The following is a 25,476-nucleotide window of genomic DNA, read 5'->3' as shown; positions in this document are numbered from 1 at the left end:
GTATGTGATGTTTGCATTCCCACATCCGAAGTTACCAACCTAAGACAGTTCGGGGAGGCTGCACACCCTCTTGGGCACGGCCGACGGGGCACAGCTGACCACAAAGTGCGACTACGCTTTGATCTTGCCGAGCCTGCCGTGGCACAAGGCGACCAGAGACTCCATTGCAACTCCACGAGGCTGGTGAACAGTCATACTGGGAAGGACTGTTTGAGGTGACTTGCCTCGACGATCGACCAAATAGTCAGCATCGTACCTTGCATTGTGCGGCCATGAGGTGCTGAGTCTCCTATAGGTTGCCCAACTGACCCCACGGGTGAAGATGGGGGAGTGATTCGCTCCTCCATTCCCATCGCTTGGCATTCACTGCCTTGGAAGAGAGGAGACGGAGGGAAACGGGGTAGATTACGCAGTCGTAGTCGTGCCGCTTGCCGTTCCTTGGGATCAATCAATCAATCATTCACTGATATGTAGTATATTTTGATTTTATTGATTCGGTGAATCAAGGAATTCATTAGTCCAGGCGGTCACGAAGGCGCGGGGCTTCTAATCAGCTGCCTAGCCGAATATGTGATGGCTGTGGTAAGCTGGGCGCGTTGTGTTGCTCATAATCTGAGGATTCGTATGCGTGTGTGTGTGTGTGTGTGTGTTTGTGTTTTGTCATCAACCATGGACGTAATCCAGTCACCTACGGAGTATCGTATTGAATGAAGTTGATTTGAGATGACTGACTGACAAGAGCCAAACAAACTGACCCCCGCTGTCTCGTCCGAGTCGCCGAGTCGCTGTTTTCGTCGACCTGCAGCTGCCGGAGGAGGGGCTGCATGGGGACTAACCTAAGTTCGGCCATGTCCCAGAAACTGCCAGACTCCCAGTGAACCCTTAAGATGATCGACAGCAACAGCCGATTAGCTTTAAGCACATGCGTATCACATCAAGCAAAAAATAGCGGGATTGGCACTAGCATCTTATCGCGAGGGTGTGCCAGATGACAAGAAACTTCCATCCCTCCCCCATCCGTCTGCTACCGCAATGTAACCCAACCTATCATCACACAGACAAGACCTCCGGCCCAATAGGGCATGCCGTATCGGGCACTGGGGACAATATCTACATCAATGCACAGCAGTTTTCTATCAACGGCACTACCTCACCGTTTCTTTCTTCGAGATTTTCGAGACGGAGGACGCGAGAGAGAGAAAGAAAAAGAAAAAAAAAAGCTGGAAACGACGGTGAGCGCTCCCTTCGCTTCATCTGAATCTGCCTTGAGACTCAGGATGGAGTCAATTTGGATGGCAGGGTTAGCGGTCTTGGGCGGTCGCTAGCCCGTCTTAAACTTGGTTCAGGATCGCCGTAGTCGTAGAGCTGGGAACAAGCGCCACCCAGTTGCGGATATCCACCGCACTGGTACCCGCTGCCTTTTTTTGATAGCTTCGTATGTATTTAGCAGAGCGGAGCTCGGGCAGCTATCTTTAATACCTGATCCTTAAGAATTGGTGTGTTACCTCCCCTCCCTTTTCTCTTGACGGGCGGCTCTGAGCTGCTCGCTTCACTTCGAGGCTGCTTGGGTTGAGCGGTGGATTATGATCGTCAACGAGACGGTCAACGTTGCAGTCATCGCAGCATGCCCAACTCCGTCAAAGTGGAACATGGGGCCACTCATCAAACTTCTGAGATCTGAAGATGATCGATCAAAAGTGAACCATGGGTTTCAGTGAGCGCTGTCAGGTCCGTGTCAAAGAAATGGGTTGTAGCCATATATACTGACTATTGTCCGTCTAGCCTCGATCCACTCATCGATATGGGTCGCAGTAATATGGCGACGACGATGATCACCGCATACCGCGGTGAAGACTACAAAAACCTTTAGTGTCCGCAGCCGTCGAGGTAACTCCAATAAAGTCCCGGGCTAGTGGCTCTATGTTGATTTTACTAATATCCTCTGCAACCCTATATCGGCATTGAATTTTCGGCCGGCAGGCTTGAAAAATATGCGACAACGCTGGAAGTATGAAAGAACCATATAAGGCATCCTGATCTAGCCTTTACACTCGGCACTGGGCATGCTATTGGTTTTGAAAGCGTACGACCTCGTATGCCGTGTTGGTTGATGGGTTGATGGGTTGATCAGAGGCAGACCTCAGCAATCTGCTTTGGGTCGTCAAATCTATCTCCCAGGACCTCGAGATCACGCTGGAGACAAAGTGCCCAAACGCAACGGAAGTCAATGCGATGAGAAGAATCGAACCCATCCTTGCACTTATGGGCTGGGCTTTCAGCTAATTGTCCGAGAAGGGAACCACAGACACTGGCTAGCGATATAAGCCTGAATATTGTCGTGCCACCCTGATCTGAATCCTGGAAGCCCAGAAACAGCCAGCTCTCAATCCATGGTAGCCACAAAGCCACAGAGCCACGCGGGAGTGTTAGTCGCGTTCTATCGAGGACAGACTCGAACGGCTCAGAGCTTCGCTCAGCCCATACGTCATATAGGCAAGGGACGAGGGACGGGAGGCTAGGGGTTGAGTATTCCATACGTTGACATAAGCGCGGATGCTGTTTCACAGAAGGCTGAACTGCCTCCCACGTGGCATTCTAACTAATCGCTGGCACGAGCCTTGATGGAATGGGGCTGGTCGAAAATCATTATCATTCATCCCCAATATCGGGTCGATCTCGTCTGCTGACTCCTTTAACCCCTTTTCTCTTTCGCGATACCGGACTGACTATATCTACTATGACGTCTGCTGTACGGTCATGCTTCTTCCATTGCTACTCTTCGTACCCTAGCTTGGGGGCCCGGGCCGGTAAAGGTAGGGGTTGAGCAATAACTCATCTGACTCACCCTACATATGGGCTTGTCGAGATGTGGCCAGGATGTCGCAGCAGGTCGACGTTGTCTTTCCGCGGCATTTTGCCATTCAGACATAGACGTGTTTTCTGAGGTAGGCTACCCGACTGGCACTTTTAAAACCCGACTGCTAAACTTGCACTCAGGCTCAAGAAAGACATGCCTTGGGAGTTGAACATACCACTGGGACATAAGCCGACGTGCCGACACTGACGACGAATGGTATGTCGGTATATATGTCTTGTCAGGGACCAGCACACTCCTGGATCGAACAGGATGTTGCCATGTCACAAAAGGTCACAGCGACCTGCGACATGTGTCTCTAGCTACGGACGCAGTGTGGTCCTCCCTCCCCCGTATAAGCCCATTGGTCGGTTGCGCTGTCAACATGCCGAAGTTTATCGACTTGATGGAGCGGTGTCAAGAATGCGATGCCTGGACCAGAAGCATGTCTGACACCACTCCGTACTGCATCTGACTCCCTACTCAACCTTATATGGTTTCACAAGGTTGAATCTTATCATGATTTACCCCGTCAAGAAAGTCCATCAGAAACCGGTTGAAACCGCTTCGATGAGAGCCGATGCTGGTGAGATGGATCACTGTCCATCTGCCCAATGGGCAGTTTATGCAAGACCAATACCCGTCGGAAAATGTCAAGGCTCCGCCCCGGCAGCGCTGAGCCTATCTGGTTGGCGGTATCATCTGCGACCTTGGAGCATGGAAGCAGCGGTGGGCAGACGGGAACCCCTCCGGACGATGTCTCGTCATCGCCGCGAATGATGTGATGCATTCAACATGCACATCTATCTTGGGAGGCATGGGTGAAGAGAGGAAATTGTCCACCCAGCTGCCTTGATCACGACAATCTAGTACCATTCAGGTATGAGAGTTTGCCAATAGAAGAGCTGCACTGCATCACACGTTCTTCTGTCAAGAGCCCTCAGATTGTGGTTCGCAGATGAGGTATGGCAACAGCTTTCCTGATGCACGCTGACCTCATGTGACCACCCCCTATTTGCTTCCCCCCTGGTCAGCAACAGGTACGGCTACCGAGATCCATGCAAGGACATCTTCAATATCGAACTAAACACCCAGTCCCGCTTTCATCGTAGCGTCCGCGTACTGGTCGTTAGCATTGGATTATGATGAGAAGATGGCTGCAGCTTTGGTTGAGTCCTAAAGTGGTTTCGATTGGGGACGGCACGTCTCCCTATGGTTCGAAAATGGCTTGAGGACGTATGATTAGCTTCGTGGGCTTACGTTCACGATGAGCTTGAGGATCTTACCAGAATTCTTACCTAGGAATTCAACAAGCGCATGAGTACAATATCGACTCCCCGTTATAAGTGGGACACGGAGCTGGCGGTATTATGTAGCATAGTGGTTGTAGTCGGCAGGATACATATTGCTTCCTTCAACCCATTGCAGCCTCACACCGCTCTTTCTCCCCAAGTTATCCCAGCGTGCTACCAGCTCTGCGTTCTGCGGGAGAAGACGGTGCAGGAACAATATGCTCATCCTGTCATTGTTACTCGATGTTCTAGCCCGACCAACCCCGTCGGAGGAGTTGAATGGGTCCCGTTATCGAGATTTCTACTGGCCCAGCAGCCAAGACACTCTATATATAGCAAACGAAACATTCCGTTCGCCGCATAACGCAAGAGCTGTATACGAACTCGTTCATATGATGGCTTCTGTACGGAGTACATTCTCAATTGTCGTCGCGAACAAGCCTCTTGGCATCCATCCGCATGCTGGTGCTGCTACACTCGCAGTGTGCAGGTGGACAGATGGACAGGCGGGGAAAAGACAATGATCGTCCTTTTCGACTTTTGTCAAACCCTTGCGTCTGCGTCAATGCTCTGCATCTTCAGAGCCACTTCTCCATGTACCAAATGTGGCTGACCTTCTTCGCTAGTGGAGTCTACATAGTATCGTGACTTAGTATGGTACCCAAAACGGGGCAAAAAAGGCCAAGCAGCCAAGGGCTTCAAACTCCGTCCTCGACTATAGCGACCCGCGAACTGCCTACTCCAGGTATACTTGGCTGTTATATAGGCAGACACCACTTCTAGGCCCTACTACGCGTCCTGAGCACCAACTGATTATCTCAGGGCGCTTGATCACTGGAGCCAGCCCGGTATCTTGGATGGATGGCGTGCATAAAACGCAGCTCGCAGATTATGGGCTTCTCGGTGCCAATTCAGAATCTCAGCCAGGGCACTTCAATGGCAATTCACCCAAACGGCTGCTACGCTGTAAGGTTAGATTAGTATGCGGCCGTTGGCAACCTCAATAACGCCTCACCGCAGCGGAGTCTTGGCCCGGTTGCTTTTATTAATCATAGGATCGCGTCGACGCTTAATCACAAACAGTACGGGGGACGTTGGGTCAATTCACGGGTTTTGCATCGATCGTTTTACTCTTATCCTAGATCCATTGATCGAAGATCTCAAATAACATGGTCCGGTCCCGACGGTCATTGTCTCCCGCCGTAAGTGAAAGTGGAACTGCCTATGCGCAATACACAAAAATTGATGCATCACATCTGTATGTGCTATACTGCCTACGATGCAAGTTTGTCTGTACATAACTTGCAGTCGTCTGGTATGTTGTATCGGGGGAGGTTGGTGTTTCGACTATACTGCTGCAATGACAGCATTTCAGTCCCCACAGTGATCAGCTATACAATGACAGAATCGGTCGCGATGACGAATGCTTACTTTGGGCGACGATGGCACTCTGCTTAGTATACATGCTCCAAGCACTCGCACCAGCATGTTCTTGCGGAATGCGGCCCAATGATGGAAGCCCGTGGCTTCGGTTTAATGCAAGTCTTCTGCAGGCATGGGAACAAAAGACCCAATAATACTTAACCATCTGGGGTAAGGGTGTGCTGGCATTGGCTGTCCCTGTCTGCTGTTCGCTCGTCGAGCATTGATAGCGGTCGCCTTGTCTGCACACTCTGCGATCCGGCATCGTCATCGCAATTTTCCCGGGGCCCTCAAGTTGCACCAAACCGCCTGCTTGGTTGCTTATCTCGGTCTGAAAAGAGGTTATCCGCAGCGCAACAGAGAAAATTTCTTTGGTGCTCCCTCGAAAGTCTCGGTGGTGCCAGTCGAGCCCGTCCATCGTAAGACCGAATGATTGGTGTTGACTGCTAGACACACAAATGCCGGATTGGTACCCAAGCGACACATACAGTAGTCGGGCACGAAACCGTAGTGCCTACCAGAAGCCAGAAGATCACTTTGCCACACACGCCTATTGCCGGCGGCGTCTTTTGGTAGGTAGTAGGCAGTCAAATGCGTGGACTCTCTCCTCGTCTTCCGAATCTGCTCTCCTCGCCCACTATATCGCATCTCCATATCCGTCCACTTATCCCACACTAGCCAGGAGCACTTACAGCGTGCCTGACGGGAAGCACGAACAGCCACAAGTTACAACACAGCACAATACAGTAGTAGGTCTGCCCGATGGGATGTTTCGGTACGTACCGGGGCCCTTGACCTTGACCTTCTTACCGTTGTGCCTGGGGCGGTTGGAATCCCAATCCCAATCCCAATACCGACCCGTTCCCCGGAGAACCCAGCCAAAAAGGAAGGGAGTAGGTAGGCACTGGAACGACAGCTGTTCGCATATCTCTGAGATTAGGCGCTACGGGGTGGCTCGTCACTGGCCCGGGTTGGGCTTGCAGTGTTCAGTCAAGACCTCGTCTCCCCTGCCTACGTCGACGTGCAACAAAAGTGCCTCATAGCCAGGAGGGATTCTTCCAGCTGCTGGGCTAAGCGACACCACACACGCAGTCACAGACACACAAGACACATACGGCACGACTGAGGAAAAAACTCTTCTTGTTGGTCCAAGGAAAGAAAAGAAGAGACAATACCTAAGCAGCTGGGAACTCCACTCTTGGGTATCGTTCCGCCAAGGCTAGTCGAGCGCCAAATAAGCTCCTGCCTTTCTCCCCCCTCTCTCTCGCCGTCCCCTCTTATTAAGAGTACAAGCCGCCCGTTGTACTCCATCGTCCTTCTAGCCCAGTTCCAGTCCAGTTCTCGGCCAGGAGGTACGAGCAGCAGCAGCAGCGGCGGCAGCAGCCATTGATTGGAAGCCAAGCCTAGCCTAAGCCCAGCGACTCTAGAATACACACTGACACACACCCACACCCGTGGATACGCCCCCGACAAGGCCGATCAGAAACAGCATTGCCCTTCATTTCTGGGATGCCCTGTCCTGAATTTATCGATAATCCGTGGCCATCTGTCCACGGCTTTCTGCTTTTCTCGACCGACTGAACCCTATGGGTACAAGTCTCCTATAACCAGTAAGGCGACAATTGTGGCCTTTTGTTCGTACTGTCTTGTACCTGGTGAACCACCTTAACCTAGGCCCCTCCGCCCGCCCGCCCGCTACTGGCACATTGATCGCATGCATTGATGGTCTTCGAACTCGAGAGATACCAACGCTCACACTGACTGCTATTTACAACAATAACTCAAACTTATCTCAACATACTTACTTCCCATCTCTTTTCTCTCCTTTCCCGGCCTTACTTCCCACTCACTGCGCTGGTTCTTTCGCCAACCGAAGCCAGCTCTTCTCGTCCGTCGGTCGAAAGAGGAAAGAGAGGAATGATACGTCGGGGTGGCAGGCAGCATACACAACACACCTCCGCTCACACCCATCGATCGTCCTATCATACCATCCCATCCATCCATCAACCAATTTGGTCCAAAGCCCCCCCCCAGGCGCCCCCGACAGAATAGCCCTGCCGCTGCCCGCCCAAAAGCAGCAGTAGCTACCTGGGCAACCCACCCGCTCTTGCATCTCGTTTCTTTCCCACCCCCAGAATATAATAAATTCTCACAAGCCCGCTGCCGACACTTTTTTTATCCCTACACCACCAACATTTCAACACTCGCACATATTTCCTCCCACCCCAACTTTTGGATCACCAAATCTTACGTTGACCTTTTTCGCGAAGAAAGCGACACCGTGCATGATTGTTTATCAACGTTATTGTCTGGGCAAGTCGCACTGCCACGACCTTGAGCACAGATTCGGCAGCTTGTCGATACCGGACCCCTCGAGGGCTTATCAGCACGCTCCACAACTCCCTTGCTCCCACCGACCCAACATTCAAACGAATTTGGATGCTTCGCAAACGCTCTTAGCCTACTTTCTTGAACATGTCGTCGAGGAACCCGAGGCCTACCGTGGCCATGGTCGAGGATGCAGACGAGGACGATAGGGTTATTGCGGGATCCGGCCACTACGCCAGATCTAATGCCTTGTCACCCCCTGGCAGCCCCCTGAGACAACAGATGAATACTTCAAAGAAGAAGTCCTCGCGGCGGAGAGATCCCTCTATGTCTCCTCCTGGCTACGACGACGGCTCAGATCTGCCTTCGCCGCCCTCGAAGCCGTCCAGAAGAGACTCCAAGACGGAGAAGAAGCGCTCTTCAATGGGCGGTAGTAAGGGGAAGACTGTAGTACTGAAGGAAGACCCTCGCCCCAGGCGCCCCTCGACGCGCACTGCAAAGACGGCTCCCGCACCACCCTCAAGAGGGCTGGCTGATGAAGCCTCGTACTATGGTATTCCTTCGCAGACTATCATACCCTCACACAGCCGGCCGCGCGCCGCGACGGCCAGGCCAGCAAGCTACTACGGTACTACTCGCCCGCCACTATCTCATTCCGCATATTATGGCGGTTCAACCCCAATGGGCACTTCGTTCCCGCCACCGCCTTGGAATGGCGGTCCAGGCATGCCGCCTATGGGTCCTCCCCAGATGATGGCGCAGTCTCCCCTGAGCGGGCCGCCAGTTGATTATTTCAGCAACAATGCAAGGCCAGCGGACACGCTTGCTGCGAGATTCTCGCGACAAGGAGAGCCCCGGCCGCGGTCGTCTCTGGACTTCCATGGTCCTCCATCAGCATACGAGGATTACGAGCAGGTAATAGAAGCGCCCCCGCCCCAGCGGCAAGCTTCGCTAGCGAGACGGCCTAAGAAAGATCAAGACGACCGGGCCCGGATGCCTCCACCCTCGCGGCCTCAGACTACCAAGCCTGAGCGACTGGTTTTTCGTCCACCACCCCCGAGGAAGTCAGCTCACTTCGAGGATGAAGAATTGGACGATGAGGGTGAGGGCGAGGATGACTTATACCAGCCAGCACCAGGTCGTCAGCCTTCTTTCGAGTATGGCACTGCTGTGGTTCCTTCTAGGCCACGAAGAACCAGCTTCGATTCGGATTACGATGATGGTGTCTTCGCATTGGAGCCAGCGGGGCATAACCGGCGGCATTCATCCTACAACTTTGAAGACAAGATGAAGCAAGCCACCTCTTACCAAAATGACGTCGCCGGTGGACCAACAGCACCTTTGACCGCTGAGACTCTTCGCCGCGTCAAGAACGGTGGTACCAGCCGGTCAAGTCGAAGCACCCAAAGTCGTGACGAAAGCAGCTACAAGCAGTCGGCCACCACCAGGACTACAAGATCAAGCAGCGGGGATGACGATATTACCATCAAGGTCCCAGACGGCGCGATTGTAGAGGTCGGCAATGCGAAGATTAGCTGCAGAATGGGGGGTGAAATTAACATCGGGCGCAACAATGGTGGAAGCGATCGAGGCACAGTCTACGATGATGATCGCAAAAGCCGGGCCATTGAGGATCGTAAGAGCCGGGCCATTGAGGACCGCAAGAGCCGGGCCATTGAGGATCGCAAGAGTCGGGCCATTGAGGATCGTAAAAGCAGGACCTACGACGACGATCGCAAGAGTAGGACTGACAAGCCTGCCACGCGAAACCGCGCGAGCTCACAGTCAGGATCATTCTCGCACGCCCCTTACCATGGCGGCTATGGTGGATATGCCCCGCCCTTTGGTTCGCATTATGGTTCTCCTGGGCACTACGCTCCGCAATATCAGTACCCCCCTTCTCAGTACCCTTCTTCTGAGTACGAGTACTAGGAGACTTGGTCATTCGGGGACGCCGGCCCTGAGTCCTGTGTTTTCACTGGTGGAAAATGATGGTTTTATGCGGACGACTGAGCACTTTGTTTATGATTGGTACGATATCCGGCGACTTTTACGGCACAGCTTGTCAACATTGCACTATATCCTAATTCGTCTGCGACATCATGGGCCCTCTGCTTTCTTTTCAGGAAGACCGCGAGCCTGAGTACATGGACTGGAGCACAAAAGACCGGAAAAGCGCAGCGCTCTATTCACCATTTCGCGCATTTTTATTCCCATTTTCGCTATTTACGATTGCATTTCGAATATTTTCTGCAAGCATGTATATGAGGAACGAGTGATGAGAAGAATGACCTGGGATGGGTGGCTTAGGTCTCTACGACGCTGAGTGGAGTTGGGCTGATGTTAATGTTTTTCCTTGCAAGATACCGACCGTTTTCCATTGCGGCGGAGTCCGTTCTGTTTTGGATTCTATTTTTTTCCTTCTTCTTTTTGATTCCTACTTTTCTTCCTTTCTATTCTACAGGGGTATGGCTGTGCCAACGCTGTTGCGATTCACCGTGCTTTGAAGGCGAGCGTTTCGCTTCTTCTGCATGGCGTAAGAGTTGGATTCATAGATCTGTATGGAAGTTCACACTTCTTGTGGCAGGGTTGTTCTATTGCGAATGGGCTTGCCATGCTCAAGCCAGTTCCCTACGTGGGGTTTCTCCTTGAGTTTTTCTTTGGCCGATAGACTCGACTTGGGAATTTGCTACTTCGGGAAGGATGGTGGTCTGATGCCACCTCGCAAGGACACCAAGGGGCGAGATGTGCTGTTGAGACGGGGCGATCTCTTGACAAACAATATGTTTTTTTGCCTTGCGCATAGAGTTGCTCACGGCGGTATGGGCCCTGGATGGATCGCCATGGCTGTTACAATCTGACACGATATGGCGGCATACCCCCTCGGGGCCGCATAGATATCCCAAGAAGCTATAATGGAAATCAAAGTAACGTAGGTGCCGATCCCAAGGTGGCCCTGTATGATTGTTATGCGGGCTTCCCCGTAGCAAGCTGTACCACTTACTGTAGTCGGCGGAATGTTGTGTTAGTACTTCCTGACAGCTGCTGCTTTGCTCCACGCGTCCTCCTTTCTCTGCGTGTTAACCGTTAGGCTGGAGACTTGTAGCAGTTGCTTGCTGCACATTGCCACACCGCACATTGATTGCCGAGGTGACACGAGTGCAAGTTGGACCAAAGAGAGACGCGTTCACTGCACAAGCGAGATGGTCTCCATGCTTTACTGAGATAGGGAACTAAACACGATGGGATGACGCGGTCGACGCGGAGACGGATTGGAACAGCTGATATTTATTGGGCACTTGTATAACTGGCTTGTACATATATGCCTACCTATGCAGTATGCAGTGGCTGACAAGAACCACCGTTGAGAGATGACTGACTGGACGGACCCTTATTACATAGAGATATCACCCACCAACCCCCTCTCCCCTAAAAGTCGGGGAATCCCAAATGGATCGGATCTTCCGGTTCCAGGTGCCACAGTTGCGTCTTCCACCTGGACTTCTCGAAGCGGGTAGCAGCGACTCAGTATGTGCCAGCCAAGACGTACTGTATTGTCTCCCCTCTTCAATTCTAGACCGTCCTTCATCTCATCCCTCGTCGATGCAAGCGGAGCCCCCCCCCCCTTGGCAGCGTGGAGGTGAGACTTCTGGAAACCGCGATCCATCATCCGAATTCCCCGAAACCACATGAATCGCAGTGGAGAGGATTGGCCAGCTGGCAACCGTTTATACGTATAATATTATAGTTTGAGACCACGCACTGTCTAGTGAGAACTTGGCTGCTTGGGCTGGTTCCCGGGAGAGCATAGACTATCATGCACCCTATGTATATATGTACCTGCCGATCCGTACCTATGAAATGAAAAGACACGGCTTGGCGGTTGTCTATGCAAGCTCGATTGTTGGAGATGAGACGACTTGACTTGAAACGAGGTGCACTCATCTCATCTCCGTAGTGATGTGCTGTTGGCTGGTTGAAGAAGGATTCAGGAAGGATGGGCCGGGGATGGATGGGATGTCGCTCTGATACCCAAACCGGTTGCTTTCATCATCATACATGCATGCATACCCCCTTTCCACATTGGGTAAATATCTGCGTACAGGATCAAGGCATTGTTTATGTATGTAGTTGCTCCATCGACTATATACGTGATACCTACATACATACCTAGAAAGGGGATGCAAGTAATCATTAGCTTCGCTTGGTCGCATTAATCCATCGGAGACAAATAATCACCTCCGAAAAAGAGACAGGGCGCTAGCTAGCGAATCGCCCGATCCACTGGCGGTTGTTGGTTTGGGACGATGCGTTGTCATGAAACCTTGGGGGACCACGGCCACTAATACGACGATGCCATGTACTGTATCTACCTACATTGGGCGGACCGAGCCTCTAGATACGGTATGGCACAGCTGTATTTTGAAGAACATTGAAATGTCTTTTCTGTAGCTGAATAAAAAAGCGAGCACCATGAACACCAATACCCTCTGCCCTGGGCAGAAAATATACGCTTGACGTGTGGAATGATCGCCGTTCATGCCACCGTACTCCGTACAAGGAGATCTGTCGTGCACGCAACGCCCAAGGAGAGACGAGCATTGGAAATGCTGGCGCTAACGGTAACCACGTCCCGAGTGGGCCATTTCCATCTGGTGTCCCCTGCGCCACTCTGTTCTAGCCTGCCGGCGGCTATGATCTGATGTGGCTGAGGCGTTGTCCAGTCGACCGGCTCGTGGGCAGAATCAACAGATGACGTCCCCTCCCAACCTCTTCTGTTCTTCGGGGTGTGTGCGTGGACAAACCAGCCTCCCGATTTCAGAATTTGGCTGCCAACTTCCATTGTCTAGGAAACCGCCAGACAACCAAGTCTCACCTATTCTCTCTCTCTCTCTCTCTCTCTCTCTCTCTCATGCATGCTTACTGTCGGCAATCGCGATCATTCAACCACACAAGATAACCAAAACACCAATTTGCGGCATTCTCTTGCAGTCTCGTCACCGCCGAACAAATTCAGTTCAACGAGATCACTGAACACATTCACTTGACTTGGCTGGGTACGACCCACAGGGTACCAGCCGGGTCGTGATTCAAAACTCTCACTTGAACAGAAATTGATTCAATTCTCAGCACACCACAACCTCCATCCCAACAGGCAGCGCTCCATTTCCCTCGCCTATCATGGCGCCTTTGCTGCCAACGCTGGCAGCAAATGCCCGCAGCATTTTTGCACGCGCCGACAGCAAGAATGACGAGACTGGCAAAGATCTTGGACCTCCCAGCGGCGTCATCGACCCCCACCACATCAACAACAAAGGCATGTTCGCCCTGTTCGCTCTGATTGGCGTTGCTTTCGTCCTCGTTGGCATATGGTTCTTCTTCTGGGCCAAGAACGGCGGCTTCTACTTCAGGGAGGACGATTGGGACGACTACAAGAGTACCGTTCTACGACGCAAGGGACCCAACGGCACCATTCTATCCAATGCTACCAAGTCGACGAAGCTGGGTGGCGGAAGCATCTACAAAGACCTTGACGACACGAGCACCGAGTACACTGGCGCCCAGACGCACACCTTCATCAGCGGCCGTACCGACGATACCGGGAGCACCCTATCCGGCGTAACCGCAGGAGCATCTGACTTGGCAGCGCGCGAGAAGAGGGCCGCGAAGCGCGAGAGGCGCGAGCGCGAACGGGAGAAGAAGAGGGACCGCAAGCACCGCCACGGCCGCAAGGTTGGCGAGGACGGCGCCCTCGTGGACGAGGAGGCCGAGGCCGAGGCCAAGGATGCCATGCGGGCGTACCGCCACGAGAAGGCGGCGCGCGTCGGCGGCATCAATAAGGAGAGCGAGGGCAGCCAGTGGGACGGCTCGACGAACCCGAGCAACTCGGCAGCCGGGTCCACCCTGCTCAGCGACCGCCAGCCCACGCCCACAACGACGCCCGAGCGCAAGAAGACGACCAAGGACAAGGACAGGGCACGCGGCGCCGGCGGCATCCGCAAGGTCTACAGCACGGCCGACCGCCGCGAGGCCCGCGAGAACGACCGCATCAAGGCCGAGGCCCGCCGCCTGCAGGACAAGGGCCGCGCCGCCGGCCGCCGCGATTTCAGCTACCAGCGGGCCGACAGCTACCAGCGCCCGCCCCCCTGCTCGAGAGCAGCGAGGTTGGCACCGACATGAGCAGCGACCTGGGCACCAAGTCGTACTCGCACCACATCCCTGGCCTGTCGTCGTCGTCGGGGGCCGGTAGCGCACTCGCCACCACGGACATCGTGGATTACGCCGAGGACAGGAGGAAGAAGCGAGGCAACGGATACCGGCGAGCGCGGGATGAGGCATGAGAGGAGGCAAGGTTAAATTGGGTTGGGTGAGTGAGTGATTAAGGGTTCATGCTCCCAGTCTGACGGGGCTAGCTCCACGGCAAACAGCAATGCTTATTAGGGCACAACACATGTTTGTTCGGGACCTAGGCCCTCCCGCATGAGAAAACGAAGACTACTACTATTGTAAGCGACGTTACGTTTCGCTTGAGGTAACACAAGCACGCACGCACACCACAAAGGAGGAGGAATATGGGTTTATAATTTCCGAGGCATGGCGTTTTGACTTTTTTTGACCTGGTGTTCGCCAGTGGTTCACGCATTAAATATATGAAGTCCTGTATGTAGAAGTACGATACGAAGCGATGTGATACGTTCGATCAAGAGAATCGACACAAACATGAGAAATAGAACAAAGACACCAGAACAAACCTAAAGTGTACTACTTACTGCTCCGTGAATAATGTTGGAGGTTCTCTTGATTTTTTAATATAGATAGGTACGACGTGCTTGTAAGTAAATCGGTGGGCCTCTGGGATTGTACCTAATATCGTCGTTCGGGCACTGGAAGGGGGCACTACGACGTTCACATTACAAATGTATTGCAAAACCGTTACTATGCATGAACGAACCATTCGGTTTTTATCTAGAGCTATATGACTTGAAGTAATTCGCAGCAGATATCTTCTTGGCCCTCAATATGCAAGCCAGTCGCTGGAATCAGGAGTAGGTACCGCTCTGCCAGTCATGGGGGGGGGGAACCGCCACGCTTTCCCTCTTAGCAACAACAGCCCGTCCTTCTATCTCTATCCCATGTCTGTGTGTGCTTGTGTCTGACCTATTATGTCCTCGTCCCCGCCACCCTTGGGCATCTAATGCACGTCTCGGTATCGTTTACTGCTATTACATATTCGAGATCCGCTTCTCGAGAATCCGTGGAGGGTGCCGTTCTCAATTTCGCAAACGGAAGTGTCACAAAGTAAGGCCATTCAGCTCGTAGAGTAAGAATACTTAGTAAGAATTGTGTGAGATCGAAAAGAAGATGGCTCGAATAATATCAATCTGTGAGCGGCTTCGAGCATCGCCGCCAAACTTCATTTATGAGGACACCCATAAACCGACGACCCTCGTTCAGCCAGTGAACTCCTACCCCTCGAGATTTGATAGGTCCGTCTACCAGTCCCCTTAACCATTCCAACCAAGCGTCCTAAAGGAAAACATCGCCTCCATAACGTAACATTGTCTCATAGTCATAACGTCATTAGATAAGAAGAAAAGTTGCTTCATGTGTTCCCAGGATATGGCCATAATCATGTGTACTGTGACCCTAATCCTGTATAACGTCGTATTGAAAGAGCTGCATGTAAGAAAAATAGCGAAAAGGTGAGATAAAAAAGGCATGTATTCCCCAGATAGTTCCAACTTGGGTACCCGTCGGATCAGGGAGAAAGGTGCGAGTTGACTGGAACGTAATTCGCGTAGCAACTCTGTGCCGGCCGTAAGGCCATTGAATGCTTGGGGTCCACGTTGAGGAATCCCGAGCAAAAACGTTGTAGATTTGGTGATGTAGCAACACCCATTTAGGAAGTAGTCATTGCGGACGACTAGCTAGGCCTCTAGCCAAGGTTTTTGTTGTTGCTTCAGTGTGTTCTCTTCGAATGCTTCTTGTCAGAAGAAGTCTTGGATGAGCTGGATCTGTGTTTGGTTTCGGACTCGGTCTTGGAGGGCTTGGAGGATTTTGATTTGGAGTGTTTGGAAGGCTTGGACTTGGACTTTGAATCCCTAGTCGAATGTCGGTTCTTCTTGTTCCAGCAATCGTCGACAGCTTGCGTCACAATGGCAAAGTCACCTTCTGTAATGGAGCCAATGAACTGTACCTCGACGTTGTGCTCGATCGTGACCAGTTTCGAGTAGTTGACCCGGGACTGCTTCACAAGTTTCTCGTGAGGATTCATTGTACAAGATACAGGTGCAAAACCCAGACCCTTCTCGCCGTTCACCAGCTCGGGCTGACGACCCTGGCTGTATATTATACCGTGTACACCTGGTTGGACGCCCGGTTTTGTGCAAGCACGATATTCATATGTTAAGATTGGCCTGTAGCTCTATGGGTTAGACCACCAACGCACATACACAAGACAGATAAAGACAGAGAGAGTACGTCCACTTACACACAGGTACTATGATGTGCGGCATCAGTTGCGATGATGATAAACCTGCGGACCCCAAAGTAGAAGTTGTCTACATGACTCCATGTCTTTTCGGTAGGCATTCCATGCTTGCCCCGGGGTTCAGACCACAGCATTTTGAAGACCTGGATTTGCGGTAAGCCTAGTTGCGTGCCAAAGTAGGGGTTTTGTAGCCCGTACTCTACCTGGCAGGTAATAGTATGAAGGTACAACATTGAAACTTCTCATATCGAGACCCGTAGCTGAGTATCTGGTGTCAGCACGTCATGTGATAGTGGTCCATTCGTATACTCACAGTCATCCTCTTCCTCTGGCTCTAGAGGATCGAGGTTTTTTCATTGTACTCGGGAGCGTAACTGAAGGATCCAGAGCTCGTGGAGTCTGTGAAGGGTCATCGTACGTAGCTGGGAATTGTCAGTCCCAAGTTCTGGGTCGACTAGTGAGTACAACTCGCCTGAGGCATAGGCTGGAGCTCCTCTAGATGGCCCAGCTGCCTGATCATGGCCATAATAAGCACTATGCCGGCTATCTTCCACGGCACGCGCCATGGCGGCATCATGATACGCTCCTTCGTCGTCCTCGTCGTTTTCCTCCCCCGTCGTATTCTTCGCCATCACTTTCTTCATCTTCCTGTCCGCCCATGGCATCGAAACCTGCAACACGTCCAATTAGCTTTGTTTGCCATATACACTTAGATGGATCAAACCATACCATTGGGGTGGTAATTATAGTGGTCACTTGCTGAAGCACCGCCACTTCCGCTTGCCGTTCCCATGCCTGACGAGGTATTTGCCGTATACGCAGCTAGGCTGTATGAGACAATATGTAAAACCCGCCGCCGTGGAAGATACTACTCACATTGGCCATAGTATGTGCCAGTACCATGGCTGGTTGCTCCTCCGTCGTAAGAAACATCTTTCCCCGTGCTACGATGACCATGGTGCTGTGGTGTCTCCATTGGCCCGTACGAGGAATTGTCTGGCCATGACCCATCCGTATTCGAATAAACATTCCCGCCTGAGCTATGTGAATAAGGTTGTGCCGTGGTCATCCCATCAGGCATGTCTCCTGTTGGGCTGCCATAAGGAAAGCTGGCAGTAGTGTACGATGTCTGCGGGGACGATTGACAATCAGGGGCTAACCCTCGCAAACTTAGCCACGATATCTATCGAATTTGACAGTCAAGCTCACCTTGGTTTGGGTCATTACTAGTTGCGTAGTAAGTCGAACCAGTCACGGTACCTGCCCCTCCAATGCTATAGTTTGCCATGCCAGAATTGATATCATCCAGAGGACTCGAGCGAGGGGTGGACTCAGGTGGATAAACAGACTGTGTGTCTGAGTTCCACTGTGAAGATGCGGCATTTCCATCATGCCACCCATGCGCAGGCTCTTCTGGAGGAGATGGTTGATATTAGCATTCTGTATACCTTGGGACTTGCGGATGGGTGATAACCTACGATGCTCTTTTCCTCCATGCTTGCTTTTTTCTTGCTTTCCGCGCATTATAACATGGTCGCGCGGTCCCGGACTTCAAGATGCGGTTTCCAGCTGGTTTGGCTAGGTCAAATCAGCCTCAGGTCTTCCCAAGCTGCGGGGAAGGTTGTGAGTTGATTCAGCATACCTGTATACTATGGATCATCAACGAGTGCGTGGACAAGCTAGTACACATGGTGCGATGTAGAAGTGATTGCAGGATTATACCAGTCCCAATTGGCCGAATATCGCATTCGTCCTCGTTTTCCCGTGACCCTAACAGGGGTAGCCTATTGGTTGGGGCAGCTCCTCTCCAGTGCAGATCAGGATGGTCAGAAAGCGACAGGGCAAAGAGGGTAAAAGCAAGGATTCGAGGTCACTTTCGACAACCAAAGACAGAACAAGCCTCGGCCTGGTAGCTTGCCCGAGAGACAGCTGGGTCTTGGGGTACTTCAAAGGTGCGTAAGCTAGACAGGCGAGGCAGCACCAAGGTGTATGGAACGAGAATGGCAGCCATTCATTGAAGCGACAAATTAGTCCGGCGGAATGGGGTTAACTTATATTGTTTTACCCTTATATACCAGGTGTAAAGGGAGTTTCAGAAGAAGAGGCAACCGGTCAATCAAATTGCGGGAAGCAATGCGTCTGATGCGGAGGGGGTTGAATGCATCGACTGAAATCCAATCCATCAAATCGAATTTGATGTCTGCATGTGTCAAGCCATGGGTGTTATTAGTGTTGGTGTAGTCGTTACTGCACATGAGGTTTGAAGAATGCAAAGCAACGATCAATGCACGGCACGCAGCAGCAGCAGCGTAGGTAACCAACCTAACCTCAAGCACTACTGCATGGCATGGGTTGATTCTCCCTGCCGCCCGCCCTTATCAATCAATCAGACCACCCCCCATTTTCCGGGTGCAAATGAGTTGAGGCTCTGCAAGGGTACAGCGAGTTCACAAGCTACAACGCGGGTACTTCATGTTCGGATTGGAAGGTAGTACAACCTAAGGGATCAATCAAATTGGAGAGAATCAGGTTGGAGACACACGCGCCCCGCGCACTCTTGGAAAACAACAACTCATCTTCCATCTTTACCTTGGGAGACTTGCCCCCACGTAAGACTCGGATCAGCAAGCTAGCCTGATTCTCTTGCCTCGCTCTTTTTATCCACAGCAGTGTTTATTGTGATAGATCATTCTATATTTGCCTACCATCAAACTTGCAAGTACATGTAGTCTGGACATGCGTTTGGCAGCCCCCATTTTGCGCCAGTTGGTTCCTCCATATCTTTCCATAAGTTAGACGCGTCCACTGGGCTGCTCACGTGCCTTTAGCCCTATCCTTGATGACTGGTACGACATCGGCGCAAGAAGCATTCGATGGCATCGTGAAGGCTCTACAGTCGGATCGAGCGCCCAACTTAGAACATCATGAGCCGGCAATCAACGCCAACACCATGTCGTCTAGACACAGCGACTGTCTCTCCGACATCGTGACTTCATCGTCCGCGTGGGATGACCAGGAGGTAGCCAGCATAACCCGTCGTAATCACCACCATTCTCAAGGAAGCTCCGGCGTTAAGTCGCCATGCTCCTCTGACGAGGCGTTTCATCGAGTGGCCTCCACTCCGTTTCTTCCGTCGGCATCTAGCGCCAACTTCGGGTATCTGGTCAAAAGATTGGCTACTATCAAGCATCGGGTCCAGCCTGCACATTCAAAGAGGCCCAGCCAGCGGGGAAATGAACCAATTCGTAGCCAACAGCCAAGACGCCCTCGAACTGTCGCATCGGATACCTCCGATTCATTAGGGCCGCGGGTGTCGTCGTCCGGGGTTGATCTTTTTGACGACCCGCTTGCTAACGGATCTACCCGAGAATTCTTCGAGCCTGAGAGACCCATAAGAGACCCCAGTGAAGCTGCACCTAACAATAACCCACCCCCAGCTCATCAACCCCTAAGGCCACAGACTCCACCAACTACATCATACAAGCCCGGCTCTAGAATAGCACCCTCGTATCCTGACGCTACAACAGAAGAGTATGAGAGTTCATCCTCCGGAAGGTTGGCCGACGAGTACGATTCCAGCTTGAGCGACAGCGACGACGACAGTGACAGCGACGGCGACGACGACGCAAAGTTCCGGCGCATCGCAGAACAATGGTCCGACTTACGAGAAAGGCAGCGGGCTTTGCACTCCACCTATAGCAATATCGGAAGAGAAAGGGAAGCACTGGGGGACGTCCGACAAAAGAAGAACCAGGCCTACAACCAAGTCCGGTTTGCCATCAACAAGATCCTACGCGACCATCCTGATCTCGATGATCTATTTCGTGAAGCGGAGCGCGCAGATCTTAGGTGTCAACAGGTAGAAACCAACCTGGATACCTTGCTTGATGGCCTGGAAGAAGAGCAGATTCAGCTCGAGAATGAGCAGCGCAGGTTCTTCACGGCCATTGCCCAAAGCGAACCCTCAACTAAGTCCTCCAGTTCGCACCCTGAATCCCGAACGTCCCTCAGGGGCATCCAAGCTGAGAGGGCCGAGGTTCTACATCCCACTCTCCAGGCATACGACGAGGCACTCCAGGAACTGCAACTTGCTCAGGAATTTCGGACGAACCTTCTGGTGCAGAGGAAATTACTAGATATGGAGGGCGAGTATATCGACGAAGGCAACAAGGAGTTCTTGCAGGAGTATAACGGCCTTCAGCAACACGCCCACCAGGAGATCGACCGCTGGTCTCGGGCTGTAAGCGAACGAAAAAAGGTCTGCCAGGAAGCAGCCTTGCTTGGGCCAACCGCATCTGACACCACAACTGACATCCAACTAGCTGGGGCCTCAACTCCGATGCTTGCACATCCTCGGTTCCCACTTTTATTATCGAACCCGACACATTTGCTAGAGGAAGCGCTTCCGCAGACGGCAATGGTATCCTTGCGCACAGCCACTTCCCTTCCACCAAAACTGCCGGGCAGGAAACAGAGGATAGAGGCCGCCAGCAGAGAGTTCGGTATTGAAACGCTCTTCATTCCTGACAAGGACGAGGGGCGACAGGGATATGTCAACCGATGGCTACTGCATAAACTCCGCTTATCTGCAATGGAAGCAGAGCTTCTTTCATCGACCTTCCAGACCACACTCAAGATACTTGACTGGGGCCAATGGCAACGAGATGTCCTTTTCCATTGGACGAGAGATGAAGCTGCAACTCAACCTATGCCTGGGTCCGAAGCACTCAGCGATTATTATGGTGTCCTCGGGATGGAGATAGAGGATTTACTACGAACTTCCACACTTTCACGACTTTCACGGCTTTCCAATCTCGGTGACCGGACTCCCCAGATACAGGAACACTCTACTGTACTAATAGCACCTTCAGCGGGCTGAGGGTGACCACCAAACCCCGGATTTTTCGCTTCCATTATGGTTCTCAGTTATGCACATGCAGGTTTCCTTTTATGTGGCACTAGTTTTCAAAGGTGCATTATCTCAGGGGTTATGTGTAGAGGTGGACTGTCATTAGAACGATACCCTTTGGATTGAGCATTTGAACGGAATAAGATTTGATTATTACGTATCCATCTATTTCGTTAACTTTATCAAGAACAGTTGTCTGGCATAAAGAATACGACACGCCAAAAAGCTACGGGACTTTACTCATAAGGCAGGCCCCGAGATGTTTGGGGCCGCCAATGATCGACGAAACACTTGTCTAGCCGTCAACGATACGTAAGTGTTGTCGCGGGCCGAGCCTCCCCCACTCATGGTTGCCCACGTCGGTATGTGTTTCCTGCTGACGGATAAGCGATGAGCTGCCTACCGACTGCCACCCTGGTGGAGGTCTCGTGGTTGCACGAGGGCGGAAGCGATCGGCCATATGAGGAGACAATACACAAGCTACATTGCCCTCGGCGGTTTGTACCCTCGAGGTCACCCCAGATCCGCGTGTACGTAACACTCGTTCAAGATGCGGAGAGCGACTGTTGTATCACCATTGCTATGCATGCTGATTGTGGGTTGAATGCGTGTGGGTGGGCCATTGGCCTTTCTGCCGAGCTGGTCCTTGATTCTGGTGGTCGATCGCACCCCGCGATGCCGATTCACGGCATTACGGCAAATAGGAACGAGGAAAGAATGGGACTTACCACCGCCTTTTGGTTCTATTTTCTCATTTTGCATTATCTCGACCACGAAACCTACATGTCCGAATGCACAGCTGACAAGAGATCACTACTATACTTTGCTTTTTTTGACATCTGCCAAGCCTAGCCTTGTGGTCCCCATGCCCCAATCTCCCGTTATGAAATGTGTCATGCTGTGTGAGACTGTTATTTGCCCGTGTGTAACAGGACAGTCGGAACAGAAGCAGAAAACGAACAAGCGCCGGTGTCCACGAGATGCCTGCCACATGTTCCCCAGCTAACACATTGGCGCTAGGCCCTATATCATGTCTGATTTATTTTCGCCCTCCAATCCCAAAGCGTGATGCCCCTCAGCGAGGCTGGCCCTGTTCGATGTTTAGATAGGCTCCTTAGGAGAAAACCGGTGAGACGCGAAGACTGGCTATGCTTGTCTTGTGTCGCCAGAGAGCCAACGCCAAAGCCAACTCGTAAAGGAGGGCGACGAGGCAGGCGTATGAGCAACGCCCTCGGGCCTGCGGTGTGAGGGACCCGGGTGTATGCCCACCCCCACCCCAATAATTCACCTTTGATTTGCTTCTTTTTTTCTTTCTTTCTTTTCTTCTCTCGCTTAAACACTCTAGCCTAGCATCCCACAAAGTGTTGCTGACAGCAGAAATGCAAGCTGGCCTAACGAATCGGGGAACCGGGTTGCTGCTTCCTGCATTAATACTGTCTTCCGGCAAGGGAGATTCTGAGTCACATTAGATGAATGGGCCGAGAGAAAGAGAGGAGAGAGGGGAAATGAGAGGGACAGAAGAAGGGGGAGGAGGAGCACGACGGTAGCAGTAGCAGAGCCTCACCATTGTAGCCGAGCTGTGCTGTGGTACGGTGCCGTTGGGGGAGGAAGCTGGTCCCCGGTTCCTGTGGATTTTCCGAAAACACCAAGATTTCGTTCGTGGATCTCCATGGTCATCGTAGGGCTGGTCTGATGGGAGAACTGATACCTCATTATTTTATTATCTTGCATTTGTTTGTCCTCCTTACTGCAAGGTACGCGCATGCACTACGGGGGCACCCGCTCGTTCAGATTCCGTTTTGTCATTTTCTTTCTTTTTAGGGTTTTGATCGTGTATGGAATGATAGGGTTCCAGAAGACTTCCCCCAATACGCGAGTGTGCAGGGTTCGTCGCCCGGCTCCTATGTGACTGACGATCGTGGCAGGGCAGACTTTTCTTTAACGAGAGGTTAGACGTACGCTAATAATAGTACACGTATAAATCGACCTCATCCCGTTCTGGAGCACTGGGGGCGGCGCTGACTCGCACCTAGTCGTTTGTCGTGCTACCGAATCCCGTAAATCAATCTCGCTCGAACAAACGACGATATATTTCGCACAAGGGTCTTCTCACATCATCAATACATCGCTCCTCCAAATTGAAAAGCCCAGCAATCCAGTCATTTTACCGTGCGCGTACGAGCAAAGAAACACTGTCCGCTCAAAAGGTTCGAGCTAGCGATGGATTAGGGGTTGAGGCCCAAAAACCAGGGATCTCGAGGCCGCAGGCGCTCTGCGGGCGACCAACGTCGCCATCATTCTCTCCCAGCTCAGGTTCTGCTATTCATCGGGCTGAACGAAATTGTTCCTCGGCGCCGGGCGTACGAGGAAGAGATGGCCTCGCAAGGCTTCTTGGCCCCCAACCGCCCCTGAAAAATTACGCAAGCAGGATGATGATTACTAAACTGGCACAAAGGGCCTCTTACGGCGTGAGGCCCATAATCAAAGTAAAGTAAGCATGCTATGCTCCACGGTCGCAGCGTGTACGCGGCATTGCGAATGTTCAACTCCAGCCAGTTAACCGAGCAGAATCATTCTCTACCAAAAAAACGAAGCAGAAGGGACTATGCGCGGTCGACCGAGATCTCGCTTGAGGGAAGCAAGACGCCCGCCATGACCTCGTAAAACTTCATACTGTCATACACGATCATTATAGATTGTCAGTGAAGGTTCCTGAATGAGGATACCCTGCACGCTGTTTGAGGGCGACCTAGCTTATCATCGTATATTGCATGAACGTCGCTCCTTTTCCCCTGAACTTGCCCACCATACTCTTTTGACCATGTTTTATGCCCGGGGAGGCTAAGTAGTAGAGACATACGGTACTATTGTATTTTACTTCCCAACAAAATCTGTTATCAGAAGTGCCAATTGCGTAGATCAACATGTCCCATGTCTATCTGCACCTGTTCAAGCACGGTATCAGGCAATGACGTGGACGATTAATAGAAATGGAAATCGCTGATGACCTGGACTGTAGATTTCATAATTGATCCTCTCCATGGAAAGTCATCCATGAGGGGTGAAGGTGCCTCATTGCAGTACTGCTATCTTAATCTCAGCAGGGAAGATCAAACGTGGAAGCACGCAAGACGAGGGTGTGAGTAGCATCGGCCAGTATCTATCATATAATAAACGAACATGTAGACGAGGATGGGATTGAATTGCGATAGACATCTGAGTTGAAATTGATTCATATGTGTCATGAGCCCTGATGAGATGCACTTGGAATATGATCATACATGATAGGGGCAGAAGAAAGACGAAGGCAGGACACCCGAAACCAAGACCTTACAGTACGCACACCCTCTGAATTGAACACACACGAGGATGGGATATATTTGAAGTGAAGTTGGGGGGAAAGGGGTGAAATAGGGGGGAAGGAGCGCTGCCCTGCGTCAGGATCGAACCATACGAAAAACCCAGTCTGGAAACACGAGCCCGGCGGCGGCACTGGTAAAACTCAGCAGCCAACTGAGCCAAATGGCTTCGTTGGTGGTTGAACGAGGGATCTTCTATTTGGACGTTCCCCTCCCAAGTGATGATCCCCCTTTACTTTGCTCATCCACGCATCACGAGGGATTCACCCCCGGTGAACTAGGGGGTATTTCGCAGCTGATATTTGAATTCCTATTGCCGTAGCGGCACCTGTAGAAGGACACATAAGGACCATTGGTAATGGGTTTTGGGTGACTGTTACTATGGCACCAAGATCGTGAACGTTCCTCGAGACAACCACGGTGTCGTTGCCATCCACGACGCAATTTGGTTGCCAACTAGCCTGTCCTTTAATACACATACACAATCTGAGAATAAGGCGTAGGTGCATTCCCTTGGTTTGCTTGATATTTTTTTTTTGGATATTATGACTTTCTACTTCGCCATACTTACATGCTCATCGGTAGTGAGCTCGCCGCTGGGCAGAAGATCCCACGTATGCACAGATGACCCAGCCCGTGTCAGAGTGTATTATGAGTACCATAGCATCACTCAATGTGTACAGAACCCGCACTGAATATAAGCATAATACCCCAGATAACGGATACGCCAAAATATGGTATCCACGAGCAAAGTTGATAGACCCCTATCCCCCCCTTCTTGGCTATTCAGTCCAAGCGACAGCACCATTTACGTCAGAACA

The 25,476-nt window shown here is 51.8% G+C and overlaps 4 protein-coding genes across 4 annotated transcripts; 3 read left to right on the top strand and 1 right to left on the bottom strand.

Moving 5' to 3' along the window:
- Positions 1-8,043: 8,043 nt before the first annotated feature.
- PG994_009155 (uncharacterized protein) lies at positions 8,044-9,828 on the top strand (the record flags this gene model as incomplete). Its single annotated transcript, XM_066860564.1, has 1 exon — positions 8,044-9,828. The coding sequence occupies one exon, from the start codon at positions 8,044-8,046 to the stop codon at positions 9,826-9,828; it is 1,785 nt and encodes a 594-aa protein (XP_066714153.1).
- Positions 9,829-13,077: 3,249 nt separating this feature from the next.
- On the top strand, positions 13,078-14,237 carry PG994_009154 (cytochrome oxidase maturation; the record flags this gene model as incomplete). Its single annotated transcript, XM_066860563.1, has 2 exons — positions 13,078-14,060; positions 14,081-14,237. The coding sequence occupies 2 exons, from the start codon at positions 13,078-13,080 to the stop codon at positions 14,235-14,237; spliced, it is 1,140 nt and encodes a 379-aa protein (XP_066714152.1).
- A 1,619-nt stretch (positions 14,238-15,856) lies between these two features.
- Positions 15,857-17,344, bottom strand: PG994_009153 (uncharacterized protein; the record flags this gene model as incomplete). Its single annotated transcript, XM_066860562.1, has 6 exons — positions 15,857-16,238; positions 16,388-16,530; positions 16,586-16,647; positions 16,701-16,721; positions 16,806-17,058; positions 17,264-17,344. 6 exons carry the CDS (start codon positions 17,342-17,344, stop codon positions 15,857-15,859), a joined length of 942 nt encoding a protein of 313 aa, XP_066714151.1.
- A 1,882-nt stretch (positions 17,345-19,226) lies between these two features.
- PG994_009152 (uncharacterized protein) lies at positions 19,227-21,266 on the top strand (the record flags this gene model as incomplete). The annotated part of the gene is made up of 1 exon (XM_066860561.1): positions 19,227-21,266. The coding sequence occupies one exon, from the start codon at positions 19,227-19,229 to the stop codon at positions 21,264-21,266; it is 2,040 nt and encodes a 679-aa protein (XP_066714150.1).
- Positions 21,267-25,476: the final 4,210 nt, after the last annotated feature.

This window comes from Apiospora phragmitis (genome assembly GCF_038363925.1).
Source record: "Apiospora phragmitis strain CBS 135458 chromosome Unknown utg000008l:1.0-3514335.0:1.0-3519231.0, whole genome shotgun sequence".
NCBI lineage: Eukaryota > Fungi > Ascomycota > Sordariomycetes > Amphisphaeriales > Apiosporaceae > Apiospora > Apiospora phragmitis.
This window is presented reverse-complemented; position numbering and strand designations above follow the sequence as displayed.